Source organism: Notamacropus eugenii, chromosome 4 (genome assembly GCF_028372415.1).
Source record: "Notamacropus eugenii isolate mMacEug1 chromosome 4, mMacEug1.pri_v2, whole genome shotgun sequence".
NCBI lineage: Eukaryota > Metazoa > Chordata > Mammalia > Diprotodontia > Macropodidae > Notamacropus > Notamacropus eugenii.
The window spans coordinates 89,196,683-89,218,367 of NC_092875.1; the positions used below are offsets into that span (position 1 = coordinate 89,196,683).

The window sequence follows — 21,685 nt, forward strand, 5'->3', positions numbered from 1 at the left end:
TGAACTAGATCAGGGGTGGGGAACCTGCAGCCTAGAGGACACTTGTGGCCTTCTGGATCCTTAAGTGTGGTGCTTTGACTGAGTCCAAGTTTTACAGAACAAATCCTTTTATTAAGGGGATTTCTTCTGTGAAGCTTGGATTCAGTCAAAGGGCTGCACTTGAGGACCTAAAGGGCCACATTCCCCAACTGGAACTAGATAGACCTTTACAATTTTAAATATATGATTCTATTATCATTATAACTGATTATTGCTATTATTATTAATAGAATAATAACTCATTTCTATATCACTTTAAGGCCTATTAAGCCATCACTGCTGCTATATATTCCTGTACCTGAATATCAGTCCACTGTCCCACTCTCCACAATGGCTCTTCCAAACCTTTTCATTTCTTCTTAAACCTCCCATGGCTCTTCCTCCCCACACCCTGTCAGCTAAGAAATTTGCCTCATATTTTACAGAAAAAATTTAGGCTATTCATGATGAGCTCCCAAGTCTCCCTTCTTCCATATCTCCTCGCTACCACTGTCTCCTCCTTCACCCCATCTCACATGATCAAGTGTCCTTAATCCTTAATAAGGCTAACCCCTCCACCTACTCTAGTGGTCCCATTCCCTCCTGTTTCCTCTAAATAATTGCCTCCTCTGTCATCTCTGCTCTATCACTTATTTTCAATCTCTCCTTGTCTAACTGGCTCATTCACCATTGCCTGCAAACATACCCATGTCTCCTCCATCTTCAAAAAACCTTTACTTAACTTTCTAACACTGCTGACTCACTGATCCCAGGGTCACATAGCTAATAAATGTCTTAGGCTGGATTTGAACTCGGGTCTTTCATACTCTAAGCCCAGGACTCTCTCCATTGCACCACCTAGCTACTTAAGTGGCATGGGATTGCCTTGGAAAATGGTGAATTCAGTATCAGTGAAGGTGCTGTTTGATTTCAATAAGATATAGTCATTTCCCTCGTGGTTCTTACTACCTTAATAGGAAAGGAATATTCAAACGCAGAATATACAGTGTTATATAATAAATACAAGGGAGCAAGGGAAGGAGACTTCTATCTCTGAAAGTCTAATATTCTAGAGGGTTGGAGTACTTCAGAGTTAGGCCAGTCAGAGCATTTTACTGATTTGCTACATTTTTATCAAACCCGAGAGATGCCACAGAGAAAAAGACCAAGGCTGAAGGGGAATAGATGGCAAATGAAGAAGACATTGGACTTAAAGCTGACTGGGCTGGGATTCTTACCTTGATCAAGGGTTTTATGTTGGGATACCTCATAAGGCCTATTTCTCCTGATTTCTGCATGAGGAGCATCATGAATGGAGTCCACTGACTGCCTGACTAAATGTAATTCCTCTTCCCAGGGGGCCTGAGTGAGCAGGCGGTGGCTTTGGCTGAGTTCTCTTGATCCTTTCCATTCTTCCTCCTCCTGGCATCTCAAAGGAGTTAAAGCTCTTGCCTAACTATAAGGAAAACAGATTGTCCCCAGTCCAGGCGCCTGCTAATTCCTGCTGATCCTCAGAACCCACTTAAATGAATAATAATTAAAGAAATAAATTTCTTTCTCTGGCCCTTGTGTGAAACTTTGGTTCAGCAAAAAAAGTGTAGAAAGGAGGCCAGGAATGGGGACCAAAACAATCCGTAGAGCCTCTTCCAGGAGATGTTGACAGGCTCCTTTTCCACAGGACATGGGCCCCACAGCCAACCTAGTGTACAGTATATCAAGTCAGACAACACAAAGATGAGCATGGAATGGCACAACTTGGAGGACAGGAGAAATGGATAAGTTTGTAAAAGTGGCGAAGCCATGTTTGGGATGAGAGAGGAATGTGTACAACACAGTACTAGATTTGGAGTTAGAGGACCTAGATTTAAAATCCTAGCTCTGCTCCTTATTACCTGGGTGACTTTGGACTTTATTTCCCCTCTCTGAGTCTCAATTTCCTCTACTTTAAACTAGACAGTATCTAAAATTGATGACCCTGTTAGTTGAGATCAGTAGAAGAGTTCTTCTGCTTGCCCCCCCGTAGCAGGGAAAATCACCAAAGTGATACTCATTTTGATCCCCAGAGATAGAGGCTAGCCATGACACACCCCTGTCAGCTAGTCGTTCAGCATGTGTTTGGGACACTGCTTGTCAGCTCATCTCCAGGCTTGCCTGCTTTGTGGAGGAATAAAAGGAGAAATCTGTTACTGGGCAGAGCCTGAGATGACTCCAGATTCAGGTCCCCTAAGGAAGATAGAATGAGTGCATGAACTCCTAAGCACTACCTGTGTAAGGACTTTGCTCACATTGCAGCAGTGTGGTATAATTTAGTGAAGACCGAGGTTTTCATCCTGCCCTTGACACTTACTAGCTATGTAACCCTAAAGAAGAGTCAGTCAGGCAATAAATATTCATTGAGTGCAACTGTGTGCCAGGCCCTGCCTGTGTGGAGCACAGGGAATACAAAGAGAATCCCTACCCTCAAGATGCTCACAATCTAATGTGGGAGACAACACAAAAAGAAACTGAAAAATGGGGTGGGGGATGGTAAAGAGAATCCCCCAAGCACCCCCTTTAGATGGTGGAAAATCAGGGGGAGTTCCATGAGAGGAGCATGTTTCTGAGCTGATTTCATATCGTTATTTACTACTTTGTTTTTCCCCAGTTTCATGGAAAAACAATTTTTAACATTCGCTTTTAAAACTTTTGAGTTACAAATTCTCTCCCTACCTCCCTCCCCATCCTTCCTCAATGAGAAGGGCTGACACTTCAGTATAGTTTATACATGTGTAGTCATGCAGAACGTTTCCATAATAGTCATGCTGTGAAAGAAAACGAGACACCCTCCCCACAAAAAAAGAAAAAGAAAGCAAAAAAGTATGCTTCAATCTGCATTCAGACACCATCCGTTCTTTTTCTGAGGATAGATAGCATTTTTCATTCTAAGTTCTTCAGAGGAGTTGACTTGCATCCTTGTATTGTTGGGAATAGTTAAGGCATTCACAGCTGATCATCTTACAATACTGCTATTACCTTTCACTTTGTGTCAACTCATGCAAGTCTCTCCATGCTTTTCCAAGAGCATCCTGCTCATCATTTCCCAAGACACAATGATATTCCATCACAATCACATAACACAACTTGTTCAGCCATTTCCCAGTTGAGGAGATCCCCTCAATTTCTAATTCTTACCCCCCAGAAAAGAGCTATTATAAATATTTTTGTACATAGAAGTCCTTTTCCTCTTTGTTTTTTATCTCTTTTGGGATACAGACCTAGTTGTGGTATTGCTAGGTGAAAGTGTATGCCCTTTTGGGCAGGGCTCCAAATTGCTCTACAGAATGGTTGAATCAATTCACAACTCCACCAGCAATACATTAATGCCCCATTTTTCCCACATCCTTCCACCATTTGTGATTTTCTTTTCTGTCCTATTACCGAATCTAATAAGTATAAGATACCTTATTAAGTCCATTATGATTCCCCTTTCCTCTTAACCTTTTTATGCTTCTCTTGAGTCTTGTATTGGAAAGTCACATTCTCTGTTCAGCTCTGGGCTTTTCATCAGGAATGCGTCAAAGTCCTCTGTTTTGCTGAATGTCCATTTTTTATCCTGAAGGATTATACTCAGTTTTGTAACTCTTTTGCCATCCAGAATATCATATTACAAGTCTCCAGTCCTTTAATATAGAAGCTGCTAAATCTTGTGTTGTCTTCACTGTGGCTCCACAATACTTGAATTATTTATTTCTGGCTGCTTGCAATATTTTCCCTTTCAGGAGGGAGCTCTGGAATTTGCCTAAAATATTCTTGGGAGTTTTCATTTTGGGATCTCTTTCAGGAGTCTATCAGTAGGTTCTTTCAATTTCCGTTTTACCCTCCAGTTCTAGAATATTAGGGCAGTGTTCCTTGATAATTTCTTAAAAGATGATGTCTTGACTCCTTTGATCATGACTTTCAGGTAGTTCAGTAATTTTTTAAATTCTTTCTCCTGCATCTTTTTTCCAGGCCGGTTTTTCCAGTGTGATATTTCATGTTGTCTTCTAATTTTTCATCCTTTTGGTTTTGTTTTATTGTTTCTTGATTTCCCATAGAGTCATTAGCTTCCATTTGCTCCACTCTATTTTTTAAGACATTATCTTCTTCAGTGAGCTTTTGAACCTCTTTTTGCATTTGACCAGTTTTACTTTTTAAGCAGTTTTTTCTTCAGTGATTTTTTGTGCCTCTTTTTCCATTTGGCCAACTTTGCTTTTTAAGGTATTCTCCTCATTGGCTTTTTATACTTCTTTTTTTAAGGTGTTATTTTCTTCAGCATTTTTTTTTGTCTCTTTTATCAAGCTGTTGAACTTGTTTTTCTTGATTTTCTTGCATCATTCTCATTTCTCTTCCCAGTTTTTTCTCTGCCTCTCTAACTTGATTTTCAAAATGCTTTTTGAGCTCTTCCATAACCCTGAGACCAATTCATATTTTTCTTGGAGACTTTGTATGTAGGAACTTTGACTCTGTTGTTTCCTGAGTGTGCGTTTTGATCTTCTTGTCACCATAGTAACTTTCTGTGATCAGAATTTTTTTTTCTGTTGTGAGCTCATATTCCCAGCTTATTACTTGACTTTTAACTCTTTATTAAAGTTCGACTGTGTTTCCAGGGTAGAGGGTGCATTGTCCCAAGCTTCAGGGATTTTGTACAGCTTTTTTCAGAGATACTTCTAGGGACAAGGGTCTAGTCCAGAGATGTCCTTCAGGGGTTATATTCTAACATCTACTTGACTAGGAATCTCTTCTACAACATGACTGACAGTCATCCAGATTCTGCCTAAATACTCCCAGTGATGGGAAATTCATGATACCTACACAAATGAGATTTTGTTAAAAAAAATGTTTAGCACAATGCCTGGCATGTAGCAGGTTCTATATATAAATCCTTATTCTCTTTCCTTTCCCTTATACCTCTGGTGAAACACCTTCCCTTCTCTCTCCCCCTGACCAGTGCCTTCCCTGAGATTAACTCTTAGTTATGCTGGATGGATCTTTTACGTATGTAGTTGTTTACATGTTGTCTCTTTGTATACTCCTAGAAAGCACCAGCTATGTGTTTGCCTTTCTTTGTATTCCCCCAGACACATGGTAAATGCTTAATAGATAATTGTTGACTAAAAATTTTGGGACCACTCTAATGTTTAGGATGATTTTCCTCATGCTTGAGCTGAAATTTGTCTATGCAGTTGCTACTGCCACTCCTTGCTTTGCCCTCTATGTCTAAGTTGAAGCCTAACTCCACTTCATACACTTAAAAGATAGATATCAAGTCCCATAAGGAGACAATAATTTCCTGTCGATGTTGGTCTTTAAGCAGAGGTCCCTTGACTACTTTTCAAGGATGTTATAGAGCACACTCCTGTTCAGGTGTGGCACCATGCTGTTCTGGGAAGACAAAAATATATAGCAACTCACAATTTTTATATGACTTTGGGGTTTTACAAAGCACATTTCTCATAATAATCCTGAGAAATAGTGAAAATATCTCTTTTATCGAAGAAGAAACTGAGGTTCAAGGAAGTCCAGTTGCTTTTCTGGACTCCATCGTTTCCAGGGACTTATTGTTCTGCAAGATGCAAAATCAGTGGGAGGCGGAGTCAAGATGGTAGAGTAAAGGCAAGGACTCACCTGAACTCTCCCCCAAACCTCTCCAAATACCTTTAAATAATGACTCTGATTCCACAAAAAGATGGAGTGAAACAATTTTCTAGCCCAAGACAACTTAGAAGGTTGACAGGAAAGATCTGTTGCACTAGGACAAGAGAAGAGTGTAGTCCAGCACAGGATGCACAGCCCAGGCCCCAGCTAACCAGGAGCAGGCCCTGGGGCAGCTGAATCAGTGGAAGCAATGGTGGTTTCTAGACCTCTCAGCCCACAGATGCTGAAGATCACTTAGAAGATCAGCAAGAAAGATTTGTCACACCTAGTGAAAGTGGAGTGCAGTCCAGCACAGGCTACACCAGCACAGCCTGGGCCTCAGCAAACCACCCTCCCTTCCACTAATGACCCCTTTGCCCCTAGCACACACATACATATAATCTTTCCCACCCCCACCCCCATACACGTCATTCTGTGTCTCCATACCAGGCCCATTAAATTTTTCTTTGCACAGATGCCTTTGTGTAGGCCTCAAGGCCTCAGCCATAAAACTAGGTCTAACTGAAAATTTGAAGAGAATTTAGGTTGAAGAAGTGGGGACACAGAGCAAATTCCTTTGTGACCTTGATCAAGTCACCTAACATCTCTGCACTTACTTCCTCAGCTTGCCAATGAGGGAATTGGATGAGATGATCTCTAAGGCCCCTTTTTGTTGTTTAGATGTGTTTGAAGGCCCTTCAGGTGGCCTCTCCTAACATTCCCAGAAAGAAGGAAGGAAATAAACATTTATCTTGCACCAAAATATATACCAAACCCTGAAGTGAGTATTTTATACATATTATCTCATTTAATCCTCACAACAGCCTTGAGAGGGAGGAACTGTTTTTCCATTTTACAGTTGAGGAAACTGAGGCAGAGTGAGGTTAAGCACCTTGCCCAGGGTCATAAAGCTAATAACTGTCTCAATTCAGGTTTTCTAACTCATGTCTTCTGACTCTAGGCCCAATGTTGTATCTACTACACTACCTAGCTACTGCATTCCAGGGCATAAAGAACCATATAGTAGTATCCATCAAAATCAGCAGTACTAAGTCCCTAGAGCAAGAACCTAGACTCATTGTCATTCCTCAAACAAGACAATTCATCTTCTGACAGTGCATTTTCCTGAGCTGTCCCCCATGCCTCTCTCCTCACCTCTACTTCTTGACTTACCTGCCTTCCCATCTGAGCTAAAATTCCATTAACTACAAGAAGTCTTTCCCAATCCTTCCCTCTGAGACACCCTATTATATTGTATGGTGTGTATATATACTTTGTATGTATATAATTGTATATTGTCTCCACCATTTAGAATGTGCACTCCTTAGGAGAGTGACTGGTTTTGCTTTCTTTGTATCCCCCAAACTGTGTCTGGTCCATAATGAGTGCTTAATAAATCCTTGTTTACTGATTAAGCATAGGTGTAAGCCTTCTGAGGCAAAACTTTCCTGAAACTCTTCCTACCCTTCATTTTCCTAATCAGTTATCTATTTCACCTATAGGTAGAACGCCACCAGGTTATGTCCATAATGCCGCAAATCTGCCTCTTCATTATGCTATTATTGCCCTTGAGTGTGCTTCATTTATTCACTTTTCTGTTATCTGGGGCGTTTGAGAAGCAAATAATTTCTTCCAAGTCTCATTTTCCTTCTAAGAATATTTCAAATGTCTTTTTATTTTTGTACATCTTTTTTCGTTTGTGGCTATGTTCATATTTTCAGGATAGATCACTTTGACTGCATCCTGAGCTCCATTGCTCTTCAGGACACATTCCATTTCCTCCTACATTTTATGGTGGATGTAGAATAATCCTGTGTTATTCTCCTTTACTTTCCTTTGTTTTTGAAGATATTTCTCCATGTTTCTGAAGAGAATTATTTAATTTAACTACTAAATGACTTGGAGTTTTCAGTCTTAGGTTTTTTAGGTACATTTTTCTTCCTTACTTTGTCATTCTCCTATTGAAATCCTCCAAACTTAATAGAATCACCACCAGCCCTCTAATTAGATTCCCTGTAAAATCCCTGTAAATCATAGTTTTCTCCATTAGCTCTCATTTTCCCCCCATTTTTTTATCCTACCCTTTTTTGGTTTTAAAATCCTTTTTTTTTTTCACTCTTTTTAAAATCCCTTTCTTTTGCTCTTGCTTTACTTTTCTAAGAGTTCTTATTGGACTTGTGTTCAATCTGCGTTTTTCTCTGAGAATTTGCTGGTAGATGTTTTGAAGTCATTGTCTTCTTCTATGTTTGTGTCTTGGGCTTCTCTGTCACCACAGTAGCTCTTTATGGTAAGGTTCTTTTTATATTTGTTCGTTCTCCAGGCTATTTCTTCTTTTTTTAATAAAATTTCATTTTTTTCCAATTACATGTAAAGACAATTTTTGACATTTATTTTAAAAAAATTTTTGTCCAAATTTTCTCCCTCTTCTCTCCTTCCCCTTCTCTAAGATGGTAAGCAATTTGATATAGGTTATATATGTTCCAGCCTATTTCTTTACTTTGGACTTTATGTTGGTGTTGGGCTCTACTCCACAGGAATGAAGGGGAAGAGCATGTCTGATCTGAGCTTCTGCTGCTTTCACAGCTCAGTCTAGGAGGTTGCATTTTCTCAATGCTTCCAAAAAGTGGTATGATCTGGGAAGAGGTCTGTTCATTACCCATTTGGTCTAACCTCTGCAAATTCCGGATCCAGATTCAGCTCTGTTAACGTGTATAACTATGAGTTTCAGTAGACTATTGATGTGAATTTCTGCAATTGCTGATTGACAGAACTACTAACTCCCATTTGGTCTTGGTCTTCTCCTGATTTTTCCATTGTAGGTTTTTGTGCTGGGTTAAAGGTGAGAATTGAGTCACTGCTCTACTCCTGGGCTCAGAGCCAGACAGCTAAGTTTCTAGAATTTGTTTTGTGCTCAATACTCAGTGAGGCTTCCATGCTCTGCCCCAGATACTCCTTATCACCCTTATCTGTGATCTAGAACTGAGTAAAGAGTAATTAGGGTGCCAGATAGCACATGTTCCTTTTCCTAGCACTAGTTCAGAGGTCCCCTGAGATGATTCCTTTTCAGACCTTAGGTGCTAGAATGCTTTCAATCCTACCACTGCTGCTGTTGTCACCAGGCTGTGTTCCTGGCAGTATCTACTCTGGTGTCTGCAGATCTTCCCCCATCCCACCCCCTTTATCCTTTTTTTCTCAATCATTATTAATTCTAGTGTCTTTTCTAAGTTGTTGTGGAGGATGTGTGTTGGAAGAACTAGGAAAAAGTACTGATTCTTTACTGTGTCCCAGCCTATTTTTTTTGTCTTGTTTTTTTAACTCTCTTCTTCTAAATTGCCCTTTACTTCCATATGTTTGCATTCCCAACCTATTGTTCTCTCCTTTGTTTCTTCAATGAGACTTAAATTGTAGAGTCCAATTTTTCCGTTCTACCCATTATTTTTCGCTGTGCCGGCCATATCTTCTGTTTTTACACTTCTCATTTCTTTTTTAAATCACTCAGGAACAGCATGTTGTGGTCCTATGTTCTCAGATTACACAGGGTCTCATCAAGTGTTGGATCATTTTCCTTTGTTTTATAGTATTAATTCAGAGATTCCTACCAGATTTTCCTTTTGCTGATAATATATACTCATTGTTGATTTACCTGCTTATGTTGAAAGTCTTTGAATTTTCTTCTTCCTGAGATCTTTGGTAATTCCATTCTTTTTCTAACTCTCCAATTCCGTCTTCTCTGATGGTGGACATCTCTGTCTCATTCCACACTGGGCACTTCACAGTATAGCCGCTGTCTGCCTCAGATGACTTTTGGTTGGACCAAACTGACCCCCACCTGGATGCTGAGTAGTTTTTCTCAGACTTAATGGAGTACTTACTGTACAGCCCCACCATACACAATGTCCTGTCCTGCACCCTCTGTTCTTCCGTTCTCTAGCCCAATCTTAACAAGTCGGATAGCTATCATGCTGGTGCTAGGGGTTTGATTTTTTTCTGGTTTAGATTTCTGAGGCTATGGGAGGAGGTGGGGATGGGATGTGGTGTTGAATTCTATTTCACCTCATACACATGTCCTGCCCCTTTCCCACTGTCCTGGTTTTCCTGCAGAGGTATTTTACAGCACAGAACACTGCTCATCTTGGCCCTAGCTATGTGGTTTCAGGGAGCTTCTGTAGTCTGAAGTACATTAGAGACATGACAGCTATCTGGGCTGGCTTGTGCAGCCTGGAGCCATGATCTTGATAGCACTGGAGAAACAGAGGGCAGAGACTGGGGTGTGAGATTGAGTTTTGTTGTGAATCTATGTAGGTTGGCTTTAGGGCAGCTTCATTGCTTTTGGGGAAGGAGGCTGAGTGAGCTCATTATAGAAATCACTTCATGAGTTTATTGAGAGTTTTTAACCTTTTTTTGGATTCTAGTTATGCTAAATCATGGAGAGAGCTGAAGTTTCTTTCTCTTCGACACATAATTTCTATTTTGGAGAGATTCAAGAAGTCAAGGGGATTAGAAAAAATGTCTAGTCCTCCATCTTGTTTATCACCCAATTTTCTGTTTGCTTCCCAACTTATTCCTCATTCATTACACAGCAAAGACCCCAAACCTCTTCTCTCTGACAATCCTAGGTGCAAGGTCCCCTTTTTTGTCCACCATGGATATGTGACCTCAAACTAGGTAGTGGTCAGTAGAGCTACCAGATGACATCTATTTTTGTACCCTGTGCTAGGTCAAGAATCTCTTCCTACTCTGGTACTTTCTGCCCTTTTTCTCCATCTCTGCCCTCTTTCAGTTTCTGGAAAATGGAATGCTCCAAGACTATCATAGTCTCCTATCCAGATCCTGGCCCCAATGTCCACAGATAGCCAAACTGAAAAATGACTCTGTGTGATTTTTTTTCCCTTGAATTTCTGTATCAGAATTCAGTCTGGTTTGTATTCTTGATCATTGCGGAAAAGATGTAGTAGGAGAGCTAGGTTACCCTTCTTCTTGCTCCTCTACTGTCTTACCTCTACCCTCACAAACAACTGAACTTAATGTTATCTTTTTTGGTGTTGTGCATGGTGGCAGAATTGGAGACCGTACCATGAAGACTGATTGAAGGAAATAAGGATATTTAGTCTGTAAAAGAGAGACTTAAAGAAGATTCAGCATGATATATTGGAAGGAACACTGGCCTTGGAGTCAGAAGTAATGGGCTTAGATCTCAGCTCTACTATTTATTGCCTGTATAACCTTATCTTTGATAAAATCTTATGAAAGGTCTTTTCTAACTCTTTATCTATGATCCTGTACCTAGAATTATAGAATCTTAGAGTTAGAAAAGACCTCAGAAGAGATTAATTGAAAGCAGAGAAATTAATTAATAACTGTTAAAAGTTCAATCCAGAAGTAACAAGAGCCTGAACTAATATGTTGGCATTGAAAGTGAAAAGTATGGAACAGATCTTAGTCATAGAATGACTTTCTAGAAAGAGAAAACATACAATTGTTATATGTTATACTGGTTCATTTTATAGCCTCCTGAAAAATGATTTGATACCAAAAAGCAAGGGGAGGTGCAGTGAAAACTCAGAATCCAGCTAGGTTAGTCCAACCCATACTTAAATAGGAATCATTTATACAGTTATCCCTTCTACATCAAGAGGGTTAGGGATGCAGCACCCCTGCGATCTGGAAAACCTGCATAAAATTTTTTGGCCCTTCATATCAGAGAAGAAGTGTAATTTTTTCTTTTTTTTATGGGGTATTTGTATTTTGTGCATTTCTGAGTTTCTGAATGTTTGTGTGTTGTCTGAGGCTTCTGCAAAACTCCCCAAAAAAATCTCATTTAATTTTTTATGCCAATCCCATGATATATCTAAACCACAATGGGGAAAGTTGCAATATGGAAGGGATAACTATGTAACACCTCCAACAAATGGTCTTTCAGTCTCTGACGGTGTCAAGTGAAGGGGGACCCACTACTTCCTGAGGTGGCCTATTCTACTTTGGGAAAGTTCTTATTACCAGGATGCTTTTTCCTTTAGTCTCCCATTCTGTATCATTTCCATTGTTCCTTATTAAGCCACATACTTAAAAAACAGCTATTATGTTGATACCACATTGACTGATTGATCTTCCACTACCTCACCCACTCCCCTATTCTTCTCTTAAGACTTAACATCCCCTTATCTTCAGCTGATGTTTCTGTACATGATGTCAAGACTTCATTATTTTGAGTACCCCTCAGCAATGTCCTTCCCAAAATGTAGTACCCAGAACTAAGTACAGTATACCATATAAAGTCTGGCTGGGGGAGAGGACAAAACTGCCTGTCATTTCTGATTCTGGGTGCTGTTCTTCTTTCAAGGCAGCCTAAGATTACCTATTCTTTAACTAGGAGTTATTGATAGAAGTTACAGAAAGTACACTTTTAGCTTAATGAAAATTAAAACTTCCTTTAAAAAAACTGTCCAGAAGGGAAAGGGCCTTTCTCAAGAGGGAATGGATCTCCTATTACTGGAGGGCTTTACATGGAACTAAACAGGTCTAGAAAGCTTAGACTGAGGTTGAAGAGTTAAAGATTATCTGAAGGGAAGTCTCATTCTTTTCTGAGCTCTGCAATGTGAGTCAACCCCACATAGATCCTTTCCTCCTGATTTCCTTAAGAGACAGGTAGGAGAAGAAGAAATGGGTCAAAATCCCCCCCGCCCTGGTATGATAATAATTATTATAATAGGACACATTTCTGAAGTACATTAAGGTTTACAATACACCTCTTCACAACATTCCTTTAAGGGATGTAGTACAGGGATGGCTATTGTCCTGACTTCACAGCTGAGGAAACTGAAGCTCACATAGCAGATTACCCAGAGCAGTTGTGCAAGTATTGAACTTGAGAGCATGGCTCCAAGTTCAGGGCTCTTCCTGCTATGCCCTCCTCTCCCACATGCCCAGAGTCCTAGTCCAAGATAGAGCCTTGCTCCACCCTGTCTGAGAGTCAGCAGAAAGTGAGCCCCTTTCACAGCTCCTCACCCCCAACTCTGTCTCACTGAACATGTTGAACTTCAATTGATTTATTCATTTGGTGACACAGGGAAGGTTTGTGTTGTAAAGTGAGGATGGATGGAGTTTTTTTTGGTAAGTTCCCCAGGAAATGAAAGTTCTGGAAAATGCTAACCACCTTCTGCTCTCTAGGTTCACTGTTGAATCAGTTTAACTTCTTAGCACCTCTCAGTGCTGGGGTTTTATTACCTCTTTTTAAGCCAGTTAGTTTATGTGCATTTTTTAACACTGAAAAGCATTTGAAAAGGTGCCTCACTGTTCTTGTCAAAACTCCCACAGTGAGACCAGAAGAGAATTTTTTAAAAAGAAAAGGAAATAATCCCCCAACCCCCAAACCTGAACCTCCCTCCTCTTGCCCATACATAGCACTAGCTGTAGGCAGTTTAAAGATTGTAACCTACTCTAGTTGACTCAGTTAAATGAACGGCTAATCTTCCATTGTGTAAAGACTTAGGTGAGAGCCCATTTCAGCGAGTGACATGGACACAAGTTCTAGAATGGGAGCTTCCCAGCACCAGTCTGGTGTCCACCTCAACCCTGTGGTCAGGCTTCAGAGGGGTTCCAGTAGGCAGCCATGTGCTTCCAGCTACACTAGTGCTGTTCTCAGCCACTGGAACAGATGGAGCCAGGGCGTCCATAGCAGCCCGAGCGACAACTCCGGAGAAGGTAGAGCTCATTGGTATGCTATCAAATTCCACTCACTCATTTGGTAACACAGTTGGCCTGGCAGATGAGTGACTGTGCCATGCTCATACCACCTGGAGCCCAGAGATACAGACTCTCTCCCTCAGCCAGCCTTCCTTTCATGGCACATGCCCCCCTCTGGCCCATCATCAGGACCATTGAATCAAACACACATGGACATAGGAAGATCATGAAAGTCATTTAGTAAAGAAAGCCACTGTGCAGTGGGAGAAACACCTGCTTTGGGGCCAGAGGACCACAGTTCACAGGGACTTGCTTGGTGGCTATAGAACAGTCACTACTTCTTCCTGTGCCTCAGTTTTCTCATCTCTAATATGAATGGTTTCTAATGTCCTGTTTTTCTCTCAATCTGGTAATCAGGATAGACCTGTCCTGGATTCTGGGCAGTGGCCATGTATATAGCACTTGACATGAGGAAATTCCATTCATTGTGTTCACACAGGAAGGACAGATGGAGCCATCAGCAGCCCCTGCTACTCCCCTGGCAGTGCCAGCCTAGGCCGAGGAAGTACAAGTCGCTCAATTGCCAGGTATGTATAGGGGCTGGGAGGAGGAGAGAGCAGCCTAGGGAAGGGTCTTTCATAGCTCACTGCTTCTTGTTTCTTTCCCACCTCCTTATTCCTTGCAGCCGAGCCATCCAACGCAGTCTGGCTATCATCCGCCAGGCTCGTCAGAAGAAGGAAAAGAAGCGGGACTACTGCATGTACTACAATCGCTTTGGAAAGTGCAACCGGGGCCAACATTGCCCTTACATTCATGACCCTGAGAAGGTGGCTGTGTGTACCAGGTACTTGTCAGGGACTCTGAGGGCTGAGAATCATATGATCAGCATTTGAGCTGGTTCAGATTTTCTCTGATGGATTTGCTGACCCAGAGACCCTAGTGACCTCCCTGACCCAGAGAGCTGATAACATTGTTGGTTTCATTCTTGCAGATGAGGAAGCTGAGGGTCAGTGAGTTAAATTATTTGCCCAGGAACACATATACCTAGTGAATATCACTGGTCTCAAGTCTTCAGTACCAGGTCTTGTGCTCTTGTCTCCATCATACCACACTAACTTTTCTATACCCTTTGAATGTTCCTACAGTATGAAGTAGTACAGGAAGCCTTGGATTCAGAGGCAATAGACCTTGATTCAGATCAGGTCCACTTCTTGTTCTCTCTATGGCCACTGACAATTTCCTTCAGTTTCCTTATCTGTAAAATTGACAGATTAAATGGTTTCATAGGTCCCTTCTAGATCTAAATTCTATTATCCTTTGATTTCCACTACTGCTTCAATCAGCTGTGAATGGCGTGGCCTGCTTCATCCCAGACATCTCACACCTAGTACATCGTCTACCCACCTCTAAACCAGAGATCCCCAGCATATTAGTTCCAATTCTTCTGTAGTCATAGGATCATAGGATTTATATCTGGAAGCAACTTTAATAATTTAATTCAGCCCTTTTATTTTACAAGTAGAAAAATTGAGTTTATTGGACTTGCCTGAGGTCATATAGCTAGGGGTCGAGCTAATGTTAGAAACCAGGTCTTCTGATTCCTAGTCCAGGGCCCTTCCCACAATATATATGAACATCAGTGGCCTCTGGGGACAAGATCAGCTAGAAAAACTTCTGTCTCCTGGCACATTAACTAGGCTGCAGAATGTCTTACTAGTGTAAACATTCTATATCTTGATCCTTATCTTCTCAAAGCAAATGGACTCCAAAGGAGATCTCTTTTTTTTCTCTTAGAAAAAGCTTTGAACCCTGAGGATATTTGCTTTGTAAAAGATTATCTCTTGGTTCTCTTATATGCCAGGAGGCTATCAGAATGGCTTCAGTTTGCCTCCCACACTGTAGCAAGCTAACACCAAGTTAGCCTTGGCTCTTGTCATACAAGTTTCAGTTCCTCAGTTCAGTTCATCGTGTCTTAATGGAGTGCTAACTGTGAATCCATCCCTGTATTTGGCTACGCTATCATAGAAACAAGAGGAAGAAGCAGTGATCCCAGCCCTGCTAGAGAAGACTGGAGAAATGAGGCCCCGACACAAAATAATTCAAGAACAATACACAACTGAATTAATCAGTTCTCATATTGTAAGATGTATATAATCAGGTCTGTAAGAGGCCAGAGGAGTGAAAGGTCACTGTGGTATGTAAAAGTTATAGTGTTGGTGTGGCTGAACTGGACGTGAAAAATGGGGGTAGCATGCATCGAGGCCAGGAAAAGCCACAGAAGGCATTCCAAGATGAAAAAACAGGGTGGCCTCTGCAGCTGGGAGGAAAATGCAGGCACAGAACACTTCATCCTTGTTCTGTAATGTTCAACCAGTACCCATTCCATGTATCTAAATTCTACCACTACTGCTGAACATTTTTCTGAAGTATCAGCTCTTCTTGGACTCCAAGAAGTGGAATCAGGGTTGGAATGAGCAATGACCTATTAAGGGACCAGAGGAAGGGATCCTGTATTTTTTTTTTTAATCTCTGTGCTAATCCACATGGTCTTTACATGTTTGCTTGCATGGTTAGCCCCATTGTGGATTTGATAACCTAGTACTCTCTACCACCTCTACCTTGCAGGGAAGGTGGGGTGTGGCAGCTGGGAGGGGATAGATAGTATTGTGAAATTATAGCTCTTTTGAATCTTTTCTAAAGGATCCCTATCCCTCTCTTCATTTCCAATAGGTTTTTACGGGGCACCTGCAAGAAGACAGATGGGACTTGCCCATTTTCTCACCATGTTTCTAAAGAGAAGGTCTGTATGCCTTAATGAACTTAATGGGTCTTTACTCAAGGGCTGGCATTCACATGCACTGGAATTGGGTCTTTTAGGTGAAAGTCATCTGTAGACATTCAGAATTACTTAGAGAGTCTGATATTTTGAGGATCAGGCTTCTGAGTGTATCACACTTATACCTCAGTGAGCAGCACTATAAGGAGTACACATCATAGCAGTGAATCTGAGCTACCTTCTGCTGTGTGCAGGAGAAGGGCTTGCATCCATTGAAAGGATGCTTATACTTGAGGATGAGAATAAACTTCCAGGAACGGACATTCTGGTTGGCATTTCCACCCTGGGCACACTAAAATAATGGATCAGAGGAGTCACCTTCAAAACAAAATTGCCTCTAAGAAGCTAAGGTGATCTTGGACTTTGTGAACAGAAGTATAATGTTCAGATAAAGGGAGACAATATTCTCACTATCCTTTGCTCTAGTCAGATAGCATCTAAAATAATGTCTTCTGTTTGGGATGTCACATTTTGGGGAAGATATTGACAGGGGATGCTTTAGTCTCAAGTTCAGCCACATCAAGATCCAGCTTTGTTTTTGGACCCAAGGTCAAGCTGAAGACTGGGGGGTCTCCAGTCTAAAGACTGGGTTTTTTATAGTTCTAACTCAGGGTGCTACCCAAGTTCTGCTTGGTTATTGATTGCCTGAGCTTATGATAAGAGGAAATCATAAGTCAAAGTTAGTGGCATTAGCAAGTGTTTGAAGGTATGCACCAGTTTAGGGGGTACACGTCATTAGCAGTTGTTTACTAAATGTAGGGGACATGCTCAGCATTAGTGGTTATTTACCAAATTTGGATAATACATGTCATTAATAGTCGCTTACCAATTTGGGAAACACACACATCATTGCTAGACTAAACCATTGAAGTACTTTCTTATTACATAAAAACAACTTACATAACAGTACGCTGTCATAAAATGGAGGCTTAAGACAAAATGGAGTCATTTATGTCAGAGTAACAAACTTATTCTCACTGCAGGGGTCCAATGTACATTTTCCTCCAAGGGGAATGGGATGAACATTGGATCTATCATCAGAAGACTTGGTGGTGTAATCCCAGCTTTGCTACTTATTACTTTGCATAACCTTGGTCAAGTTTCTTTCTTTCTCTCAGTCTCACTTTCCTCATTTCTGAAGTCAGATTATTGAACTATATAAACTCTTAGATCCATTTAAGTCCTTGATTCTACATCTTTCACCAGGACCACTAAGACTCACAACAGTGGGTTAGGAGAGAAGGAGAGAAATATGGAAGAAGAGAGGCATGGGGATGAGGAAAATAGGCTTTCCCTAGTAAGCCAGAGCAAGAAAACAAGCAGTAATCCTCTCCCACAACCTTCTTTATATTTCAGGGGCCACACTTCTCATTCATCCCTTACCCCTTTCCCTCTCCTTGTGACTTAGAACAGGGAGGGAGGACCAAGAATAGTGGTTAGGACTTGAGTTGGATTTATCAGATTAGAAGTCTGAGGTTTGAGAGAATCTTGCCATAGATTATCACCAAAAAAGGTCTGCATCAGTCACATTTCCTTCCTGCTTTGTCCCTTTGTCTCAATCAACACTATTTTTCCCAAAGCCCTCCTTTCCCAAAGCCAACTCTAAGGTATCCAGCCTTGGATCCAGTTGTAGGGATTGAAGTGGAATAGGTATCCAACTCACCTATAGTTAGTCTTTGCTTCAGCCTTTTCATCCCTTTCATCCTCTCCATAAGGGATTTAGGGATAATCCAAGCCACCAGTATCTTCCGCTTGGGAGCTGAATCCATGATTTGACCAAATTAGGCCCATCAAGGTATCCAAAACAGAGAGATTCTGCCATCCACCTCAAACCAAATCCTTAAGGGGATGCTGTTGGAATAAATAAATCTTGTGCAGAGGGTAAGAACTGAGGCCTGCTTAATAATATTAATAGTTTAGCATTTTCTCATTTACAAAACAGTTTCCTCACAGTAACCCTGTGAAAGGTGCATAGCCAATATTATTATTCCCATTTTACATTTGAGGAAATAAATCCAGATGTTTGATGATTTGTCCAAGACGTTGCTAGTAAGTATAAGATCCAGGTTTTCTCCAGCTCAAGTTTTCTGACTCTAGGTCTCATACTCTCCAGTATACTCTGCTGCCTCCAGGGTGAGAGTTGCCTTTCTTCTTCGCTGAATCAGACTCACTGTTTTCCTAGGTTCTGCAGTTAGGCAGTATCTCAAGCATGAGATTAAAAAGACAGGACATCCCTTCCCTACCATGTGCCCCTCTCTCATTGGGAGGAAATAGGATAAAGAACATATGTATAGAGGTTGGCATGAAGGGTCACCTCATCAGAGACTGTGGAATTGGAAGAGACAGTAGAGAGTCATGTCCACAGGTTTTGAGATGAAGAGAAAGGAAAAAGAGGGAGAAAATGAATTCATTTTTCTCAAAGTTGAGATTCTCAACTGATAGAGAAAAGGAGGGGGCCTGAGGAAGGTATAGGAAGCTTAAGAAAGGAAGAGAAAGTTTGTGTCTGTGGGGAATGAAAGATAGGAAATCAGTTAGGAGTAGAGATTGCCTTGTTGTACTGAGGACTCGGTTGAAGCTGAATATCATGAATTTATAGTATGTACTGTCAGCATGTCTGTATGACTTCATCCAGCTCCATTCAGCAGCATGTGAGTAGAAGGAGAAGAGGCATGTGATAAGAGTAATCTAGGGCTGGAGTTTTGGCAAGAAATGAGAGATGAGAGGGGCAGAGCCAAGATGGTGGAGTAAGAGCAACGACTCACCTAAGCTCTTAGACAAACTCCTTCAGATACCTCTAAAAAGAGAATCTGAACAAATTTTGGAGGTGCAGAATCCAATAGGAGACAGACTGTGGCAGATTCAAAGCCCAGGACAGACTGGAAGATCCACAGGAAGGATCTATTCTGAGGGGGTAAGCCCACAGCACACAGCACAGCACCTCCAGCACAGTGGAGCAGGAGGGCCCTAGGGAAACCTGAGACAGCAGCAGATGGGAACCGGCGGAGTGGCAGCCCAGGGTGAGAGACCAGCAGAGCCAAGCGAGTGACAGCCACTGAGCACCAGATATCAGCCACAGCAGCTCCTAAGACTTTCAGCCTGCAGATTAAGCGTCTGTAAGTCACCTATCTGAACTTCCGGGAGCCAGGATGGTGGAATAATCAGTAAATGCTGTCCCTTCCTCACTTGATGACCTTGAAAGAACCATAAAATATTTCCCCAGAAAAATCCTGAATCAGTGGGAACAGCAGAGGGGGCAAATAGTCTCATAACACCTGAGGCTAAGAAAATAGCGAAGGGGGATTCCTTGTACTGTGGCAGAGGTGAACTGGAAGGAGAGGGGCCCCAGGGAGGTGGAAACTCACACTAGGACCCAGGCAAACCTCAGTGCCAGGAGAGGAGCCCCAGAAGGGGTGGAAACTCACACTAGGACCCAGGCAAGCTTCAGTGCTAGGAGAGGAGCCCTGGGAGGGGTGGCACTAGGATCTAGGCGTGCTTCAGCACTCCAGCTGAATAGGGCATCTGGGATCACTATCCCCTGAGCTTGCCTTTGCCTCAGTTCAGCTGAGGGGATCTCCCATGACCAGACCACCCCTCCCCCACACTTGACAAGCCAACCCCAGGGCAGATTGGGGAAACACAAAAAAAAAAGATGAAAAGATACTTCCTCTTAGCTTTTACACACATCATCTCAACACCAAGTTCTGCAGCTTCTAACTGAAAGAACCAGAAGCCACAACACACAGTCACCATCATGAGCGAGAAAAAGCAAAACAAGCGTGAAAAAACCATAGAATCTTCCTATAGGGATAAGGACCAAAACACAAATACCAAAGAGGTCAGTAGTGAGACTGTACTTCCATCTGAAACTTCAGAAGGGACTGTGAACTGCTTGCATGCACAAACAGCTCTGCTGGAACAGCTTAAGAAGGAAATAGAAGAAAAACTGGCCAATGATTTTAAAAGTATAAAAAAAGAATTCACCAATAAGAACATCTCTTTAAAAAGGAAAATTGAACAAATGGAAAAGGAAGTACAAAAATTAACTGGAGAAAATAATTTCTTAAAAGTAAGAATTGGACAGACGGAAAAGGAAGCACAAAACCTAACTGGGAAAATTGGACAAATGGAAAAGGAAGTACAAAAACTAACTGGAGAAAATGACTCCTTAAAAGGAAAAATTGGACAGATGGAAAAGTTAACTGAAGAAAACAATTTGATAAAAATTAGAATTGGGCATGTAGAAATTAATGACTCTATGAGACAGCAAGAATCAGTTAAGCAAAATCTTAAAAATGAAAGGATACAAGAAAATGTAAAATATCTAATTGGAAAAACAACTGACCTGGAAAATAGATCCAGAGAAAAAATTTAAGAATTATTGACCTGCCAGAAAGCCATGATGGAGAAAAAGAGTCTGGACAGTATCTTCCAAGAAGTCATCCAAGAAAACTGCCCAGAAGTGCTAAAACCAGAGGGCAAAATATTCATTGAAAGAATCCAGCATTCACCTCTTCAAAGGGATACTAAACTCAAAATCCCAAAAAATATCGTTGCCAAGTTCCAGAACTATCAAGTGAAGGAGAAAATACTACAGGCAGCCAGAAAGAAACTATTCAAATATCGAGGAGGTACAGTCAGGATCACACAGACCTTGCAGCTTCTACATTAAAAGATCGAAGGAATTGGAATCCTATATTCCGTAAGGGAAAGGAGCTAGGACTACAACCAAGGATCAACTACCCAGCAAAGTTCACCATAACATTGCAGGCAAGGAGGTGGTCATTCAATGAAGTAAGGGATTTCCAGACCTTCCTGACAAAAACACCAGAACTTAATAGAAAATTCGATCTTTAAATGCAGATCTCAAGAGAGGCATAAAAAGGTAAACAGAGGGAAAAACGAAACAAAACAAAAAACTTGTTACTCAGTTTGGGCAAACTGTTTACCTCCCTGTAAGGCAAAATGATTCCTGTTAATCTTGAGAATTGTACATCTATTATGAAATATAAAAGGGCTATACATAGAGGGAACAGGTATAAAGTAAATGATGTCATGTTAAAAATATGATTTAAGCATGCAAGGGGATTGTAACAGGAGGTATGAAAAGGAGGAAGCAGAAAATGGTAAATTACCTCACAGGAAGAAGTACAAAATTATAGTAGAGGGAAAGAGGGGAGGGAGATGAGCATTGTTTGAGAGGTACTCTCATCTGATTTGGATCAAGGAGGGAACAATAAACTTAAGTATGTAATTCTAACTAGCTCTATAGGCAGTAGGAGGGGAAGGGGGAAGAAAGGGGAGGGGAAGCTAAAAGGGAGGGAAGAAGCAGTAAGGGTAAAGGGGAGTAAAAGGGAGGGGGGCTAAAAGAAGGAAGGGAAGGCTGCAGGAGGTGGTGGTGAAAAGTGAAAACTATTGAGGAGGGGAAGGGAGGCAGGAAAGCTAAAAGCACAAATGGTGGGAAAGAGAATGGAGGGAAATACACAGATTGTAATCATA

General features: G+C 41.3%; 1 protein-coding gene across 4 annotated transcripts in view; it reads left to right on the forward strand.

The window, feature by feature from the left end:
* The window catches only part of ZC3H3 (zinc finger CCCH-type containing 3), a 519,902-nt gene that overhangs the window by 389,958 nt on the left and 108,259 nt on the right, over window positions 1-21,685 (forward strand). For all 4 annotated transcript variants that reach the window (XM_072602834.1, XM_072602837.1, XM_072602835.1 and 1 more), the window contains exons 6-8: window positions 13,853-13,940; window positions 14,039-14,197; window positions 16,084-16,153. In XM_072602834.1, the coding sequence (XP_072458935.1) occupies window positions 13,853-13,940; window positions 14,039-14,197; window positions 16,084-16,153 (317 nt within the window). The remainder of the gene's footprint in view (window positions 1-13,852; window positions 13,941-14,038; window positions 14,198-16,083; window positions 16,154-21,685) is intronic.